At 47.6% G+C, this 17,879-nt stretch overlaps 1 protein-coding gene across 1 annotated transcript; it reads left to right on the plus strand.

Annotated features, from left to right (window-relative positions):
- Positions 1–863: 863 nt before the first annotated feature.
- SSPN (sarcospan) lies at positions 864–17,536 on the plus strand. Its single transcript, XM_054282105.1, has 3 exons — positions 864–1,321; positions 12,128–12,214; positions 16,995–17,536. The coding sequence occupies exons 1-3, from the start codon at positions 998–1,000 to the stop codon at positions 17,355–17,357; spliced, it is 774 nt and encodes a 257-aa protein (XP_054138080.1). The 5' UTR covers positions 864–997; the 3' UTR covers positions 17,358–17,536.
- The last annotated feature ends 343 nt before the right edge of the window (positions 17,537–17,879 follow it).

Below are 17,879 nucleotides of genomic sequence, written 5' to 3' on the forward strand. Positions count from 1 at the left end.
CAGGAGAGATTCCACCAGTTCTGTTGCTGTGCTGTCTCCAAGCACCAGCCTGAGCCCACATATGGATGAAGTGCAGTGACCACATGTCCACAATAAGACATCCCCTCTGTCTTTTAGGTAACGTAAACAATCTTTCTGCTATGGATAACTGGAAACATGCTCAGCAGATGTTTGCTCCACGCTCTACCACTGCCTGCCCAGAAGCACCCGTCCTCACTGCTGGTCTGCTTCATCATATAACATGCCTAGCTTTTGCAACTTTTGGGAAGAGACAGGATCCCTTTTGGCTCCCCTGGACATTAACTTGTATTTTCATTTGTACTTCGTGCTTTCCATACACGCCATCAGCTCCCTCCCGCGGGGCCGCCCCTCCTCACAGCGGCTCAGGGGGTGTGTGGGACGGGCACTGCGGTGCGGGTGGGTGCCCCCAGCCACGCTGTGCCTGCCCCTAACCCCCCCGCGGGAGCCTCGGTGCCAGGAGCTCCTTCCTGCCGCTCCCTGCACAGGCTCTGCAGCGTTCCCGGCTCCTTGGCCAGGCACATCTCCCCGGTGTTCGGGAGGTGCGGAATTCCTGCCCTGCTGTTTGCCCCGAGGTGCGCTCCCACCAGCCCGGCCCGCTGCGCGCACGGCTGCGCCGGCGCCCGCGCGTTGGCAGTGCGCTACCCCCCTCGCATCCCCCCTTTCTCCGGGCTATATGTGGCATTTCGAGGCTCTGACAATCTGCTTCCAAATGTTTTCCATATTTGTTCAGCCTCCTTGATTCCAATACCAGGAAGAGCTCGGCCGGCACAAAGCGGAGCTTTGGGGGGCAGAACGCTCGCAGCCCCATCGGCGGCACAGACACACACACACACACACACACGCACACACACACACACGCACACACTCACACGCACACACACACACACACACGCACACACTCACACGCACACACACACACACACACACACACACACACACACACACACTCACACGTGAGAGCGCAGAGCCCGCCGGCATGGCGAAGGAGGAGAAGAAAGCCCGGCACGGCACGGCCCCGAATTCCCAGAGCCAGACAGGGAAGGCACCCGGAGGGGAGAAGAGCACCGGCTCGACGCAGGAGCCCGCGACGAAGAAGAAGAAGAAGCAGAAGAAAGCCAAGGGGGATCCCAAAAGTGGCCAGGAGGAGGAATCCCACACTTGTTGTGGCTGCCGTTTCCCGCTGCTGTTTGCGTTGCTGCAGCTGGCGTTGGGCGCCTCTGTAACAGTGCTGGGCTTCCTTATGGCAGGCATCAGTTCCTCTCTGCTAGTCAGAGACACTCCATATTGGGCTGGGATAATTGTAAGCATAAAGTCTGTTTCTCCATAAAGTGCCTGTGCCAGCATTAATGCAAGCTGCATGACGCTCCACTTAAGACTAACCAACTGCATGCACAACACCATTTGAGTTATGCTAACTATAAATATTCCTGGGATTAAGTGTCTGGCTATACTTTCCCAAGGAAAACTGCTCCTGCAGAATAACACAGCCTTTGGTATCCTTCCCTGCAGTACCCAACAGACCTGAAATAAAATACAGGGTTGCTGTTCACTGGATGTATGTATTAGCTTGTGCTTTGCAGTGAACTCCTGCCTGGTGATGCTGAAAAACAAAAGTTAATTTCTTATGCTGCCTACCCTCTTTGCCCACCAAACCATAGCCATCAGGTTTTGGAGGTGAGAGCATTACTCTGTAACTCTCAACTTTTACCTGGGTGAGGAGAGCAGTGTCTGCTCTGGAGCTTCCTCACTGTGCTGTGCTGGAGAACCGCTGGGATTTAACCCTGTTCCTGCTGCTGCTCTGACTGCACGTGGCCATGGGGAAGGGGATGGCACTGGCAGATGTGGCAGGGACAGGGAGCCCTTCCCAGGGCCTGCTGGGGGCTCCTGCCAAGCCAAGTTAGCAGTGACACCCCAGCCTCGCCGCGTGGGCTGGGGGCACTGGGCAGAGGGCAGCACCCTGCTGGGTGTAAATCAGAGGCATCTCTGCTGGGGAAGCCTGGGGTGGCACCACACACCCCATCCCCAGCTGCAGCCACCCCTGCAGGGGTGGGCACAGGGGGTGTGGTGCCATCTGTGCTGTGACTCTGCTGGCTGTGGGCTTGGGGAGGTGAGGTTTGCCTCTGGAGGGACAGGGTCAGTGATTATCAGCCTGGGATAGGCCATGGATATAATCAAGCATGCAGGTTTTCTTCCCTGGGCAACAGGTTTCAGGAAAATGTGTCCTGAAAATATGCCCTGATGTGTTAGCACAGTCCTGTAAGAATTCCCAGCAAAAAAAAAAAATTGTGTTTAGGTACTTGGAGAAAAGATTTCTCAAAGCACTGAAGAGCTATGGGAGTGTCTTCTGTAAATGGAATTTGTTGTTAGAAGATTATCTGAGCATCTGAACTGATTGGGGTTTGCTGTGTTAATCCTGCTGGGCATCCCTTCAGAGGGTGGAAGGAGCAGGGTCTGAGCTCCCAGAGGAAGAGCTCCTCTGACTCATCTCTTCATGTTTCTCTTCTGACTGAAGAGGTATCCAAGAGTTTAGTGGTGTTTTGTGGAGCAAGAGCCTGCCCTTGCTTGGAAGAGGAATTTCCTCCTGGGAAGTTTTGACTGTTACAAACCAGAGGGGAATACAGATTATAGAATAGCAATATTGGCATGTTCACTCCTCCTGTTTACTTTGAGGATTCTGGAGGTCAGATTATGCCTTTTCCAGACAGCACTGTTGCTATCACAGGTTTGAAATAGCTTTTTCACTGGAAAAAGGTGGGGAAAGAGTGAGCTGGACTGAACTAATGTACAGCCAGGGATATGAGAAAAGCCATGAAGCAGCCCCTAGCCTGTGTGAATGTCATCAGGGCCCCAGCAGCATTCATCTGAGACATCCACAAATGGCTGGCCTCCCCTGGGGAGGCCTGAAACCCCACCAAAGTCGCTGCTTTCTGAAAACAGAGCTCTAACCCCTGTTGTTTTTAGCAGCAGCTGCCAGCAGTAGTGACATTTAGATGCCCACACGAGGCCAAGCTCAGTCACTTTCAGAGCTCCCCCCTGAAAATCAGGAATAATTCTCCATGGGTGTTCCTGAGCTCATTCCTGACTCGGAGCAAGGCTCAGCTCTCAGCTGAGTTGGTGGCCACGTTCTGCACTGGCCAGCCAGGGGAATCCCTGGGGAAACACTTCCTGGGGAAACACTTGCTGGCACTGTGGGAGCTGTGGGGGATGCTGCAGGGTGCCCTGGCTGTCGGGAGGAGCAGTGCAGGCTGTGGGCAGCCCATGGGGAAGGGTTAGAGCACCTCGGCTCTGAGTCAGACGGGGACTCTCACCTGGGGACTCTGGTGAGATGTTGAGTCACCAGCACACTCCAGCGTGGTTTGGTTCATCCCTGGCTCAAACTGGCTCTTGGTGCCCCTCTGTTTACCCTCGGGGTGGTGACAGGGACTGTCTGCTGGGGGCACGTGGCCCGGCAGGCTCCTGGGCAGCCATGCTGCTCTCCTGTACCCTCAGCCCAAAGCAGAAGGGAAGGAGGGATCTGGCACCAGGTCAGAGGGAAGTGAAAAGGAAACTGGTGCTGGAAGGAGAGGATGAGGAGGTGGGGCAGCCCCAGAGCTGTGAGGAGCTGTGGTACCATGGGAGCAGTGCAAAGCACATCTGGGGAGCAAAATGCAGCAGGTGCCACACCGTGCTGCATCTGCTCCATGGAGGGACTTGGTGCCCACTGGGACATCAGGTGGAGACAGCCAGAAGCTGCTGAGCTGGAGATTCCAAGTGTGCAGTCACAGGGTGCTGCTGGTGTGCTGTGGTGGGAGCTGTGCTGAGGACTGGCCTCTGGAGAGCTGGAGAAAACTGGTCCATGAAGGAGAACCCTTGGCTAGGAGCTGCATGTGGCTGGATGTCCTGTGGGCTGGTTTTTGGGCTGCAGGAAGGTGTTAGATAGGGGATGGATGACCCCTGTGCCGCTCGAGAATAAACCTCATGGCAGAAAGTGGCTTCCCAAAACTCATATATTCACACTGAAATGAGCAACAGGACAGAAAGATGTGGTGTAAAATACCAGAGCATATTTGTTTTAGTAGCATCCCACTCAAGTGCTCTTTTTAAAGGACTTGATTAGTATTCTGAATCAAGAACTTTAAAAATCTATTATCGAGACCTTTTTAGCAACATTAGATATAATGGGTGAAGCTCATTCCTGGTGTTACTCCTTTGGAATTACACCAGGCTGGATTTGACCCCATGGCTGTTAATGCAGGATGGCAGAAAAATGAAGGAAAATTGCTAATGTGTTAAATAGACCCTGATTGATTGAAAGATGTTTTTTTTTCTTCTTCTTTATTAGTAGCAAAATGGTGACACCATTCCTTGCTGAAAATCAAGTGCTTCAGTGCATTACCATGAATGGAAAGGAACTGTTTTTAGAGAAGCAGCCAGTGGAAAATGCTAGTGAGGAAAACCAGGCTAGGCTGCCTGAATTAAATGGGAATTCAGAATTCCCCTTTCAGAACTCAGCACTAAATGGGTTCAGAACCTGACTGTGTATGTTTGTGAGGCTGGAGCAGGCCAGGGGTGGGGTTCACCATCCTGGGGAATAAATGTGGCCAGGGATGCTCTGACAGGGAGTGGAGGAGGGCTCCAAGCCTGCAGGGCTCCATCCCCAGAGCATCAGCCCTTCCCTCCTGAGCCCCTGCAGAGGGAAACTTGCATTGCACCCAGAGCATTTCACCATGAAAAGCAGGTGAAGCCCACTTCAAACCAAAATGCATTTAGTCCAAAAATGCGTGGGCACAAGTCAGAAACCAAAGGAAAATTTTATGGACAGCAACTACAAAGCCTTCAGGATTTACCACTTCTGCTTCAGCTTCAGGAACCTATTCCCTGTACAAGCCTCTCCCCCACTGCTAGGACAGGCGGATAAATGCAATAAAAGCAGTGAGGGTAGCATTTGTTTCACCTGCCTGGAACCAGCCACAGTGGAGGTGCCCATGAGAGCTGTCCTGATCCCCCCAGACTGCAGGCTGGACTCCCTGGAAGGCAGTATCTTCCTTCTTGCTGCTTTGCAGGACAAACTCTTCACAAACCCACTCATATGGGTGCAGGGCCTTATTTTTTCCTGTGTCTTGCCTCTGGCTTGGAGCAAAGCTTTGGGCAAGTTACTTAACCTTGCTAAGACTTTGTTATTTCCCCTGCAAAGTGGGGTTAATAGTGGCCATCCTTCACCCCTTGCTTTGAGATCCTGGGATGAAAAGTGTTGCAGAGACAGTAGATATTAATGGTATCCTTTTCATTCTTTTTCATTAGCTTGTGGCCTTTTGACACCCAGAAGAAGTAACGATGTATTTCTCCTTGAAAAACCTACTTTAGATGATTTCCACTGCGATCAAAAGTGGAGTATCAGAGTTTTCATGGGCAAGCTCCCCTTTCAGCCCTGTTTTGCAGACTCAGAGAGTTAAGAAAGTTACAGAAGTGCTCATCAGAAATGATTATCCAGGCTGTTTATTAGTTCTGCCAGGAAGTTATTTTAAATGTATATGTATAGATGTTCATAAAATTAGGACTTTTAAAAACATTTTAAAAAATCTGATTCACGAGCAGCTCAAGGCAGCAACTGTGGCTCCAGCTGTCACTGATTTTATTGCAAAAATCATCCCAAAAGATCTGCCATGGGCTGAGCCCCCAGCCCAGCAGCTCTGACACGTCTCCCTGCTCCAGCCCTTCTACATCAGGGAACACCATCAGGTGTTCCCCAGGCCAGAGGGTGCCTGAGCTTTACTCAGGGGTGGCCATGGCTTGTGGCTTTTTGGCATCAGTGCTCAAGCATTGGCTTCTCTGCCCTGCTGGAGGTGAGGCTGATGTGGGGCTGTGGGGTGCAACAGGCAGGCAGATTTTAACTGAAAAAGCAGCTTAATCAACCTTCATTTACCTGGAATCAGAAATGTCTCTGTAGCTGTTTAATGTCTATAATGTTTATGTCTCTATAACTTTTGCTTGGTTTTGGGGAAACCATTTTCAATTTCTAATAGAAGGTGACTCTTGAAACCTGATGCCATCAAAAAGTCATGTAGGCATCCATATTTTTTTGTTACAGCCTAGCTTCAGTTAGCCATGGGCAAACATTAAAAGGTTTAAGGTAGGACTGCCTTGAAGAAGAGTCCAGTGCTTGTTTAGAGCCGTGTGTAGTACCAGAGCAGGACTCTTCAGAACCCTCTGTCCTTAAATCTCATCCTCTTCCAGGAGTAACCATGCATTGATTTACTGAAATTCACACTTTGGATTTGCTCAGGTGTGGAGTGGAAAACTTTGATGGGGAGAAATGTCCAAACACTCTGAAGGAATGTTTGAGGAGGTAACTGCACGCCTGAGGTGTGTCTGATACCTGGCCAGGGCTGGTCTAATCCTGGACCCATCTGTGGCTTGGCCCACAGTTTGACTGCAGAATTCCTGGCAGGAATTTGTGCAAAAAGCCTAGGTAATATCTGGAGAGGGATATCAAGCAGGTTTCCCCAGCCCAGGCAGCCTCATGACTATGGGGATGGTGGCTTTCACAGCCACAGACACAACCCAAACCACGAGTGGTGTTCACAAGTACTCTCAGCCACGCTGCACTTCTCGGGCTGAAAATCACTGCTGGCTCTGTGAACTCTTATTTTATTTTATTTTATTTTTTTGATCCTTCAGGCATTTGTTCAGCCAGGACTGTGTTTCGGGTTTAACAGCAGCAATGGGCTGCTGCTGCAGCTCCTGGCTGTGTAAGCAATTGTAGCCTTTGGGGGAATGAAATCTTACCTTAGCACAAGTGATGAGCAACTGACCTAAACAGCAAAGATTATTATGGAAAAAATAGCATTTCATTTGATTGTGGATGCTCTTGCAGGGTTTTGATGATTTTACAGGATTTAAGAGAAAGTTGTGGATCTGCCAGGGGGTGTTATTGCATGGCCTGAAGGGACCTGTAGTAAAGACATCATTATTTTATTCTGTAGGTGGGGCAGGGATGGGCAGTTATTGTGGGGTTTATGGCTGTTAAAAGAATGATTTCCTAGATGATGATGATGGACTTTGCCTGCAACCACTATAAACATGTTTGTCATCATTATTATTATTATTATTATTATTATTATAGTCATTATTTCTGGAAGTAACTTATATGCAACTAAATTGTCCTTAAATTTAACAAGAAGTCTGTAAGGGGTAAAAAAAAATTAGGGCACAGTACCTCTGTGCTGCAGACTGGCTTCTTTCACACGTGACAGTGAGACCCAGGCTGACCTGAGGCTGATGAAAGCTGGCAGTGGAAGCTGCCTGCAGCACCCACTTTCATCACAGCTTCCTCAAACCTCATAAAGCCAATGAACTTCAATGCTGCTGTCTGCAGCAGCCTGTAGAGATGTCTGGCACCAGAGATGATCCAGGTTTATACTGGCAAAGCCAACAGGGACCGGTTCTTTCCTGCATCAAAATCTGTGTCCAGTGGGAGTGTTAGATTTGGGGGATAAAGCAGCTTCTCCAAAGGTGTAGACAGGAGCTAAGCCTTGCTGTGTCTGATAAACTGGGAGAATCATCAGCCAAATGAGGGAGAGCCAGAAACTCCAGAGACAGCTGCAAGAGAACATTCTTTACCTGTGTCCCTAAAAACAGAGAGATCCCCAGTGTCTCCAAGTGAGCAACTACAAAATAACTTGTCCATAATGGAGCTGTCTTCCTAATTCTATTAACAGCAATTTTCCTCCTGAAGTTTGAGTTTACATTCTCATTAAATAGGAAGAGTCCTCCTGTGGGTCTCAGAAGTGCTGTGTGGCATTGCAAGTGTACCTGGGAGAGGTTTTGTCCTGCAGTGTGTTTGCTTTCTGCCCCTAAAAATCGTGGCAGGAGGTTCTTGCAAACAAAGCCCCCATACAAAGAGCTGTACTGTGCCTTTGTGAGCGTTTGCAGCATTTGCCTTGTGATGTGGCACAGACCCAGGATGCTCCTTAGAGCCAGGTTTTTGTCTCCTGCCTTCATTTCTTGGTGGATGTTCCCAACCCTCCTGCTTTACCAGCCAAGGTTTTCAAGATGCTCTGGGTAGGAGATATTTCGCGAGAGAAAACCACCCATTCTACATTTGGGCTAAAATTGTAGCAATAACAAAAGGAAAGCCAGTTTCACAAGCATACAGGGGAGAGATGGAGACAGATTAGAGCAATCTGTGGTTTTGAAATCTGTCAGAATAAAGCAAACCACATGAATATGTCAGCGTGCAAAGATAATGAGTGCAAACCGCAGCGGAAATTTGTGCCCTGCGTGTTCAGATTTCCCCTAATTACACCCAACCTTCCTCAGCCCTGCCACGGGGTGTCCTTGTGCTCCTCGTACACCTTGTGCTGAATCCTTGCAGGAGCAGATGGGATAGCATGACAACAGGTTCCTGCCCTCTTTGGAGTGGGAGCAAGCTAGAAAACTTCTCCTCCTGTTTTGATTTTGGCTTAAAAAACCAACAATTCTTAAGTCACTTTTCAGCCCTGAGGTGTTCCTGCCCAATGGGAGGAATGCCTACTGCTTCCCTCCAAAAAGAAATATTATTAAAAATTTTGTATAGCCTAAATATTTAAATTCTTCAGCCAGTGTTAGTAAATAGCCGTTCTCCTGGGTTGTGAACTGGGAGGATTTCACAGGGTGTGCCTTAAGCAAAATGAAATCTCTACCTTTCCTAAATACTTCTGTATCACATTTGGGTCTTTTTCTAAGCAGTGCTTTCCAAAATTAAATTCTTCCCTTGGATAACCTTTCACGTCACTACCTATTCAGGAAGGGGTGTGTTAGTCCATATGGAAATTTTGAAGTAGGATCTTGAAATAAACTGGAGTTGAAACATGCACAGAAATGCAAATTCCTGGATTTCTGGGTAACAGTTGACCAGAGCTGATCTAATTAAGTGCCATCCTGCAGGTCTCAGAGAATCAGTTTTATTTGTGTAACAAATGCACATTGATTGGTGGCAAGCACGTGCTGAAGTGGGTTCAATTGCATTTTATGTTGTGTGCTCAGTCAATAAGGCATGGGAAATGTGTGCTTCACACTGGGATGTGGCAGTGGCTGTGGCAGCACCAGGATGTGGGATTACCTAATGCTGCTTAGCAATCAGTATCGACAGCACCTGTAACACGCCAGCAGCTGTTATAGTTACTTAGAGGCTCCTAAAAAATACTTAGCAGTGGATTTTTATAGTTATTCTGTTACACTTCACAGGTGTAATTCAAAGCTGATCTATTAATAATGTATAAAATAGCAGCATAGAACTGTTTCCTATATAAACGTTCCACGCTTTGGTTTCCTCCAAGGAGTGAATTTACCTTTAAAGAGCTGAAATGTTAAACATATGTGGGTCATAATTCTCAGCCACGTTATTTTTTACTGCCACTTAGAAAAACACACATCTCTGGTTAAAAAAAAAAAAAATTAAAATGTTACTGTGTTCTTATAAAAGAAATGCTTAAGCTTTCTGAAATATCCTGGCCAAGACTTGCCGGAATCCTGACCCAGTGTAATCCTTTAGAAATACCTCTCTACAAATGTGCCTCTTCAAGTGTCCCTGAGTATATTATTTAAATCCCAGAGGACCTGTAGAAAGCATGTGCAGGAATGGAGCTGCTTTTAAGTGATAGCCCTTTGTATGGGAAGTTTTCTGAAGAGGGAGGTCTGATCCTGCCATGTGTGAAGCCAGCAGGAGTTTTTGCAAAAGTTGTCTGAGGCACTTGATGGCAGAGAGAAAATTCCAGCATTGGTCTCTGCTCTCGGAAATGAATGCAGCCCTGTCAGCCCTCTGTGGTTAAATGGAAGGGGAAGGAGGAATGGGAACAGTCCCATGATGTCTCATGGCAGTCACCTGGAGGCAAATCTGGCTCTCGGTCCATGCAAGTGTAAATGCCCACTAGTGTAGCTGAAGCAAAGCAAATTTGATTTATTGCTCACAACAAGATCCTTCAGCACCAGATCCTGAAAATACTTAGGTCCAGCTTTGATGTGAGGAGCCCCTATGATTTGTCATGAATTTTGGGGATATGATGTTAAGACAGTGTGTTTAAGCTTATTTCTTTTTTAGTTCTTGCTGCAGGTTCTCTCCTTCAGCCATTACTGGCACTGGGGGAGTTTATCATTTGGATATTATCAGCAATAGAATTTCTTATGATTTAAGTTTTATGGGCATGTTAATTGAATTAAAAGATTAATATATGGTGCAAGGGACCAAGGACATAGGCGATTAATCCTGAGAAATAAAACATGGTTCAGTCATACAGAAGCACTACAGGGAAAAAAAACCCCAGCACTGAAGGACCTTTGACAAGAAAGGTTGTTTTTTCCCCAGACAACCCTGTCAGCTATGGCTGTCAACAATAAAAAGAAAGAAACAAATAAATTGGAGGCCGTGTGTAAGTCACAGGACCAGAATATAAATACACATGACATAGAAAGGAGTAAATAATACTGACGCATTCTTTAGAAATGTTCTCGGGCAACACTTCCTATTCATGTCCCACTGAAATGACATGAAATAAAACTTCATGGGGAAAAGTGTTACTAATTGCCCAGGTTCTGGAGGGACATGGCTCTGTGTGTGTTGGGAGGTACTTCTCCTTTCCAGGGCTGCTGCTTGGGCCTTGCACCAACAATGCAGGTGCAAAAAGTTTGATACTCTTTCTGCAACAGATGATAAAAGGAATGTGTTTATCCATTACTGTCCAAAAGGACAGCTGGGCATTTTTCACTGCAGGTCAAGGTCCCTGTGGAGCTGGAAATCTGGATGTGAGCAGCACTTCCAGGGCATGCAGGTGGGGATGGGGCTGTGATGGAGCCCCACACTCCTGCAGGCATTTCCATGGCTTGGCCCCACCTTGGCAAAGGCAGCTCACATGTGGCTCTGACCAAACAGGGCAAATCCCACTGCTCTGGGAAAGCAGAAAGCCTCAAATTAATGACAACTCTTCCAAACTTCAGAAGTAAAATGGAGAGGGTAAAAAAATACAGAATTTTGCTGCAGTCACTGAGAATTTAACAGCTGTCATTTATAACCAAGATGCTCCTAGCAGGGAGGCACGAACTTGCTCCTGGCCCTCCATGTAGGGAGGACCTCTGAAAAGACAGTGCCTGATCTCATCCAAAGTCCCCACTAAGGCTCATCACACCTAAAATCGCTTCTGAAGGTGTGATTTGAAGGGTCATTTAAAAACATGTGGATGCCATCAACTGACCTGTTTTTCCAAGGCAGCTCAAACATGCGCAGATTCCTCCAAACACAGCTCCAGCTGCCAACAGTCTCTCTCAAGCCCAGATCCAGCCCCACAGGGAGCCCTCACCTGGTGCCTGGTACCCAGCTCCTCCATCCAGGGGATGAACTGCCAAAACCAGCACTCTGCTGCTCCTAAGTCCTCCTGTCAGGTTTGCTCACTGATCCTCCAAAAAGTGGGAGAGGAGAACACTTGACTGGAGTGCTTAGCACAGTGTGGGGACACATTGTGTTTTCTAAACACAAAAAAGCAAGTCACATTCATTGGTTGTTGCTCAGAGGAGGATATTCCCTTCTTACCTGGAAAATGCCAACCTGTGAGTACCTGCTCCTGCAGATAAATCCAGAAATAATAATAAACATGGCTAAATTAATAAACAAGTATGCAAATACTTTTCCATTATGTTTAATCTTCAGCAATTACTGTCACAGGGCTAAAACACAGTTTCAGATTGCAGGGGAGATAGATATCTTCTTCAGTAAGGTGTCTACTCCAAAAGAGGGTGAAAGCCTCTGCAGTAAACTCTGCTGTTCTTACCCAGTGGCAGCCATGGTTTAATGATTTAAAACTTGCATGGGTGACATAAAAACCCTGTCAGCACCCAGAGCTACATAGGATGGTGATCTTTGGGCTTGCAAGCCCAGCTTCAGAAACCTTCTGCTCTTTTTTGATGGTTGTGTGGGCAAAAACTCAACACACATCCTGAGGGCTGTTGCTGTGCTGTGTCTTTGATGACTTTGCTTCCACACTGCTTCTTGAATTATGGTCCTGCAAACACAGAAAGGTGTCTTGGCTTGGGGGGGAAAAAAATTGTGTTTTGTAGTGTATTTTTAACCTTGACACATTTTACATCTCTTCCCTTGCAGGTCTGTGTGGTGGCCTTAGTGGGATTTGTTCTGCTTTGTATCTCGTACCAGCCTGATGAGAAGACATGTGCACAGTTCACAGTGAAGGTACCTGAATATTTTTTAAGCTTTTTTTTTAATTCTCATGTCATTAAATGCAATTTTAAAAGTTGGTACAGGGGATATTTTTAAGACCACAGGAAAAGAAGTGAAAATGCACCTGAAATGCAGGAATGGTTTTCTGTTACTTCCCAGGCAGCCAAGGAAGAAACTATATCCTATAAAGGGGAAACTCTAATAACATTTCAAATCAGAACAAGATACCATTTTATTCACCATGTTTTAGGAATATAGACAAAGCTGGAATAATTTGGGAAGTGTTCAGAGAGTTTAAGTAGATTAAGTGGAGATAGTGAGTGGCATAAGAAGTAAGGTGGCATAAAATGAGTCCACTTAAACCAACGTTTAATATTTAATGGGAAAGTACTGGGAAAGCACAGGGACGTGCATTCTCCCACAAAGCAAATTCCCATCTGAGCATTACAGGAACTGCACCATACCCCACCTTTGTCTCCAAAACTGCTTTGCTGACACTGGTGAGCAACTAGAAGAGCAAGGCTGAGAACGCTTGTTTTTAACACCATTTCTCCTGGGCTATTTTTCCTTATTATTGTAATTTTCAGGGCTCTTAATATTTTGCAGACACATAATAACAGAGAAAAATACCGACGCAAGCAGCACAAAATAACAGTGATTATTAACTGGAAACAGGCAGAAGGAAACAAAATGCAAGGAGCAGCTTTTCAAACCCTGGCATCCATCCTCCCTTAGAAATTAGACCCCGGTGTGTCTTTTGTGTCTTTCTCGAGCTTCTCCTGTACTTAAAGAAAAAAAGGGAGAAGAACAATTGTGCCTGCCCTGTGGCTGCCTCCACATTGTCCCTTGTCACCTTTCTGCCCCCAAGGAAGGTTACTGGGCTGGGCGGGGGCTGCCACGCCAGGCTTTTTACTGCCTGCCCCGCAGCAGTAAATTGAATTTGGCATGCAGGCAGGAAGGGAGTCATCCCTGGTGTTGGGAAGGGCATGTCGGGCTGGGCAGCTCAGATGTGTCTGCCACCCACCCTGACGGTAAGGAATGTGAGCCATCGTTCCCCGTAGGAAAACAGACATTTTGGAATTGCTCCCGAGGTGATGAAAAATGGGCCATTCCTCATCACCTGGCAGAATTAGAGCTTAAATCTCCCTGGTTCAGTCAATAGCCCATGGACTGTTGCTTACCCAAGCCACTATCCTCCTCAAAATCCCCCTTCCCAGCATTTCCTATTGCAGCATGCCACAGAACTTCATCATTCCCAGGCTGTTCACCTCTCCTGTCCCACAGTTTGGGATAACAGGACCAAAAAAAAAAAAAAGCTTCTGTCTGAAGGGCTCATACCTATTTTAACAAAGTAGGAGCTAAAACTCTTCTCCAGGACTTCGATCACATAAGACTCATCTACATCTCCAGTATCACTTCTCAAATCTTTGAATTTCAGTTAAAGGCTCTCTCTGAACTAAAAACAAGCATTAGCTATGACAAGGCTGAGGATGCAAGACTGCAGTCATGAGACATTGTTCAGAGGGTTGTTCTTTTCTCCTTGAGGGCCTGAAGCTTCATCAAGCCCTGCAAGTAGGTTCAGCCAGATTGACTCTGACCATCCTTACCAGGTGTGGCCCAGGTCCTGCCCTCACACTGATAGCTGGTTCCCATCAGGCAAGCAGCATCCTGCAGGAAAATCCATGCTGAACTTCCCTGGAGTGCATTGAGCACCCCAAGTTCCCTTGCACAGCCCAAGGATCACTGCGAGAGGAGGACCACACACACACACACAGAGGCCTGGGGGACTTGGGTCATCCCCAAGATGACCCTCTGACCACTGGTGAGTGACTCCCTCATGGTGGAAAACAGGAGGAGACCTGTGCAGTCCTCTCTGCCTTCCTCCCTCTCAGCAGCTGCTTCTTTCATTTCACACTTGCATGAGCCCTGGATCCTGTTAAAGAAGGAGGTGTCAGAACTGCTTTCGGCAGAAGTCCCTTCCCGAGACTGCTGTGGGTACCCGCAGCACGCCATGTGTCCCTGAGAAAGGGAGGCCACCCAAAGAGAGGGTGGCTGTGCCCTTCAGGGGGACAGCAACAGCCAGTGAGTGCCACACAGGGAAGTCTTGAGCCATCCTTGGAGCTCCTGGGCTGACATTTGACAGATCCCTCCCTGCAGCCCGGGGCAGTGACACCCTCTGCTCCCGCACGCCCACCCCACGCCGTGACACACCATGGTTCCTGTTCCCTGCAGGGGCTCATGCCTGAGCACCACCGCCCTCAAAAGGGGCCTCTCCTGATCCACCTCTGCAAACCCCTCTGCTTTCACCTCTGATAACTATGAGCAGCCTTTTCCATGAGGAACTTAATCCATCTTCCTGTTATTTATTTCAATTTAGTCATGGAGGACAACTATTGCCAGTAAATGTTGCTAAAATGTCTCTTCCTCATATGTGGAGCACGAAGGAGGATGAGCTGCCATGCTCTGAGGTCACTGTGCACTGTCTCTCTCCACTTCCTTTTTCTCCTTCTATTTAAGCAGCAATTGCAGTGCTTGTCTCTCTGAAGCTGTTAACAACCAGTTTTCCAGTGACAAGTCCTGGTTCCTGGGCAGAGCCCACCACACAGTTGTATTTGTGATGCTGCAGTTGCCTCCAGGTCTGGCATGTGATTAATCTGCTGATGGAATCTCAGCACTCACTGTCTTGTGCTCCCTCAGAGGCAGTGCTTGCATTTGGCTCACCTTTGATATTTGGGAACGTGTTCATTTTCAGCAGCTCGCAGAGAGATTCCTCTGCAAACATCTTGTGAGAATAATAAGCTTTTTGGAAATTGCCCTGAGTCCCCCATGCATCTCCCTTTGCCTCCAAGGATTATCATAAGAGCTGCCTGTGTATTCATATTCTGAGATCTCCTTCCCTTTAGGAACACAACAGACAAATTCTCCCTTACTGTACCTGGAGCATAGACTGGGCTGTTGTGTTCTGACTTTGGATAGAAGTTGTTAGCTAAATAAAATGCCTGCCAAGGGAGAATCAGGCACATGGTGCAGTCTTGGCTTAGTATCCCATCTATTAGGGAGGCCTGATTCTGTCTTCTGCTGGGCTGAATCCAGGGACTTCCACCAGGACTTCTATATCACAGAACAACCAACATTTGTCCATTTTCTGTTTTCCCCATCTTTGAAAACAATGCCATTGGCTTATGAATTACCACACCTTGGTTTGGAGGGGGTCCATCGGTCAGCAGCACTCCATCTTCTGTATGCTTCATATGAGGAGGTGGCCCCATTTTCCAGCTTCACCTTTCCCATGGACCCTTCCCTTGAAAGCTGTGGGGGCAAAGTAATTGCATTTAATAAGAGCCACCCTCATTTTGAAGCTGCCCTTGGTTTAAGGCCACATGGGAAGTAATTAAATTTAATAGCAGCCAGGTCTTGGAAAGTAAGATCTTTCAGTAAGAATTTGGTGATATGAGGGGGAAAATGTACATAGTGCTTCAGGACCTGCAATAATCCCAAATATTTTTTTTCAAGCTGGCAACCAAACAGAAAATTGATTCACAGTGTAGTTCTAAGATAAATTCACCAGGAGTGTGAATTTTATCAAGACATACATAGTTGGAGTTTCAAGGTCAAAAAAAAAGCTTTTATATTGATATTTTGCTTGCAGAATTGAGGTTAAGAGAGAGAAAGAGAGAGAGAAGCTGCTGTTTAAAATAACAGATTCCCAACCATGCCATGTGTCTGACAGATAAGACGCCAAGGAAAATAAATGTTTTTACAGTGCTGAACAGAACCAAAAAATGCAATTTTGGCTAAACACAGAACATGATTTTAATATACATTCACACATATTTTGTACGCAGTGCAGCAACAGCCAATTCCAGCTACCAAAAGCAAAGGGAAGCCCATATGTGCTGGTATCCAAAGCTCTCAGGTGAATCCCAGAGTGTCAAAGGCTCTGACTTGCTGCCAGTTTCCATGTGTTTGTGGGGGTGGACTCTGCAGAGCTACCCTTGATAAAAGCCACGCTATTTTTAAGCTGCCACTGCTGTGAGGAGCAGTGGAGGTGACGAGCAGACCCTTGTCCTTCTCACTCTGTAGCACTGGGAAAAGAAAGGTGCTTGCTGCCCTTTCATGCCTGTGAAAGACTTCCCCATGTTTAGGGGACAGGTTTTGGAAGCAGACTGAGCACAGCACACACTTTTTCTGTGGAGATCTGCATTCCCATTCCACAGTGAGACCTGGGAAGCAAAAGGCTGGCTGCATCCACAGGGTCTAAAGTGAGAGATCAGCCACCCCACGGCCTGATTTGCAAGTTTAAATCAGATTTGTTTGGACATGCAAACTGAGAATAACGCATGAGCAAAGCCTCAAAAACACCTAGAGCTCAGCACAGCCTGAGGTAAGATGGCAGCCCAAGGCTCATCTGCTCAGCTCTGCTTCCAGGCACTAATTTGTCTCAGCTGATGACTGTGGCTCCTGTCAATGCAGGTACGACTGGAGAGGAAAATGCTCCCTCCCTCTCTAGAAAGCTTCTTGATGTATAGACACACCAGTTCCTTGGTGCTCTCCCCAGGACTCCAAATTGCAAGGCAATGCTCATATAAAACATGCAAGGCAAGTTCTTGAGATGACCTGCTGAACTGCTCATCACAAGGAGCCTTGCTTGCTGAAGCAGCCAATCTCCAGACAGTACACTGAGGATATGTGTTCCCTGCAAAGTACATGTGCTGCATTCCTTGTGAGTTCCTCAATCTCTATGAAGCTGGGAAAAGGGGGTTTATCTCTTTTTTTCCCCCCTTTCTTTCAGCTGCTGTATTTTCTCCTGAGCGCCCTGGCTCTGGTTGCCTGTGTTTTGGCAGTGGCTTTTGCTGCACACCACTACTTGCAGCTGACCAAGTTCACCTGTGACACCATCCAGGATTCCTGCCAGTGCAAACTGGACACTGCCGACCCGCTGGGCCGCACCTTCGTGTACCGGGACGCCGACTGTGGCAGCCTGAGCAGCATGCTCAGCCTGTACCTCCTCCTGCAGATGGCTCTCAACCTGGTGGCAGCCCTGGTGTGCCTGCTCATGTGCTTCGTGGTGTGGAAGCACCGCTACCAGGTCTTCTACGTGGGCGTTCGCTTCCAGCCCCTCACAGCCACTGAGGGCCACGGGCAGCAAGTGTAGGGGCTGGGCTGGGCTGGGCTGGGCTGGCAGGGGCTTGTGGCCAGGGATGGGATCTGCCACCACAGGCACTGCAAAGGGATGGGCCCTTGGAAGGTGTTTGATGAGGAAATACGCTCACATGGATTTAATGAATTTATTTTTCAATCCTTTTGGGAGCATTTTGTACGGCTGCTCTTGAGAAAAGGCCTCTTGTGAGATTTGCTAGAGGTCACAGAGTCCTAAAGATGCAGCTGTACAAATGCTCCCCGCAGAGGATCTGTCATAGCCATGGATAAACTCTTTGGGAACTCATCTGCAGGGCTACAGCCATTACAAAATAGGGTCCATTTCCCTCTTGCCTTCAGAGAACCTATGCCAATTTCTACCAGATAAGGATCTGATCCAAACTGCTTAATTATATCAGTGGGAACATGCTTTGGGAATATATCATGTCTCGGTGCTCAGGGTGTAATCCATGCTAACCTGATGGGAATTTAACATTCAGGTAGGGACGAGGGAGGTCAAGATCTCTTCCAATGCAGG

This window comes from Melozone crissalis, unplaced genomic scaffold (assembly GCF_028551555.1).
Source record: "Melozone crissalis strain CALT ecotype California unplaced genomic scaffold, PUWL_Pcris_2 ptg000033l_1, whole genome shotgun sequence".
NCBI lineage: Eukaryota > Metazoa > Chordata > Aves > Passeriformes > Passerellidae > Melozone > Melozone crissalis.

What these genes read in the sequence shown, in the direction of transcription:
- SSPN (XM_054282105.1), top strand. Translation starts at nt 998, where the DNA reads ATGGCGAAGGAGGAGAAGAAAGCCCGGCACGGCACGGCCCCGAATTCC. An exon ending in CATATTGGGCTGGGATAATT is followed by an intron (nt 1,322 to 12,127) that starts GTAAGCATAAAG and finishes CTTCCCTTGCAG; the next exon opens with GTCTGTGTGGTGGCCTTAGT. An exon ending in GTGCACAGTTCACAGTGAAG is followed by an intron (nt 12,215 to 16,994) that starts GTACCTGAATAT and finishes CCTTTCTTTCAG; the next exon opens with CTGCTGTATTTTCTCCTGAG.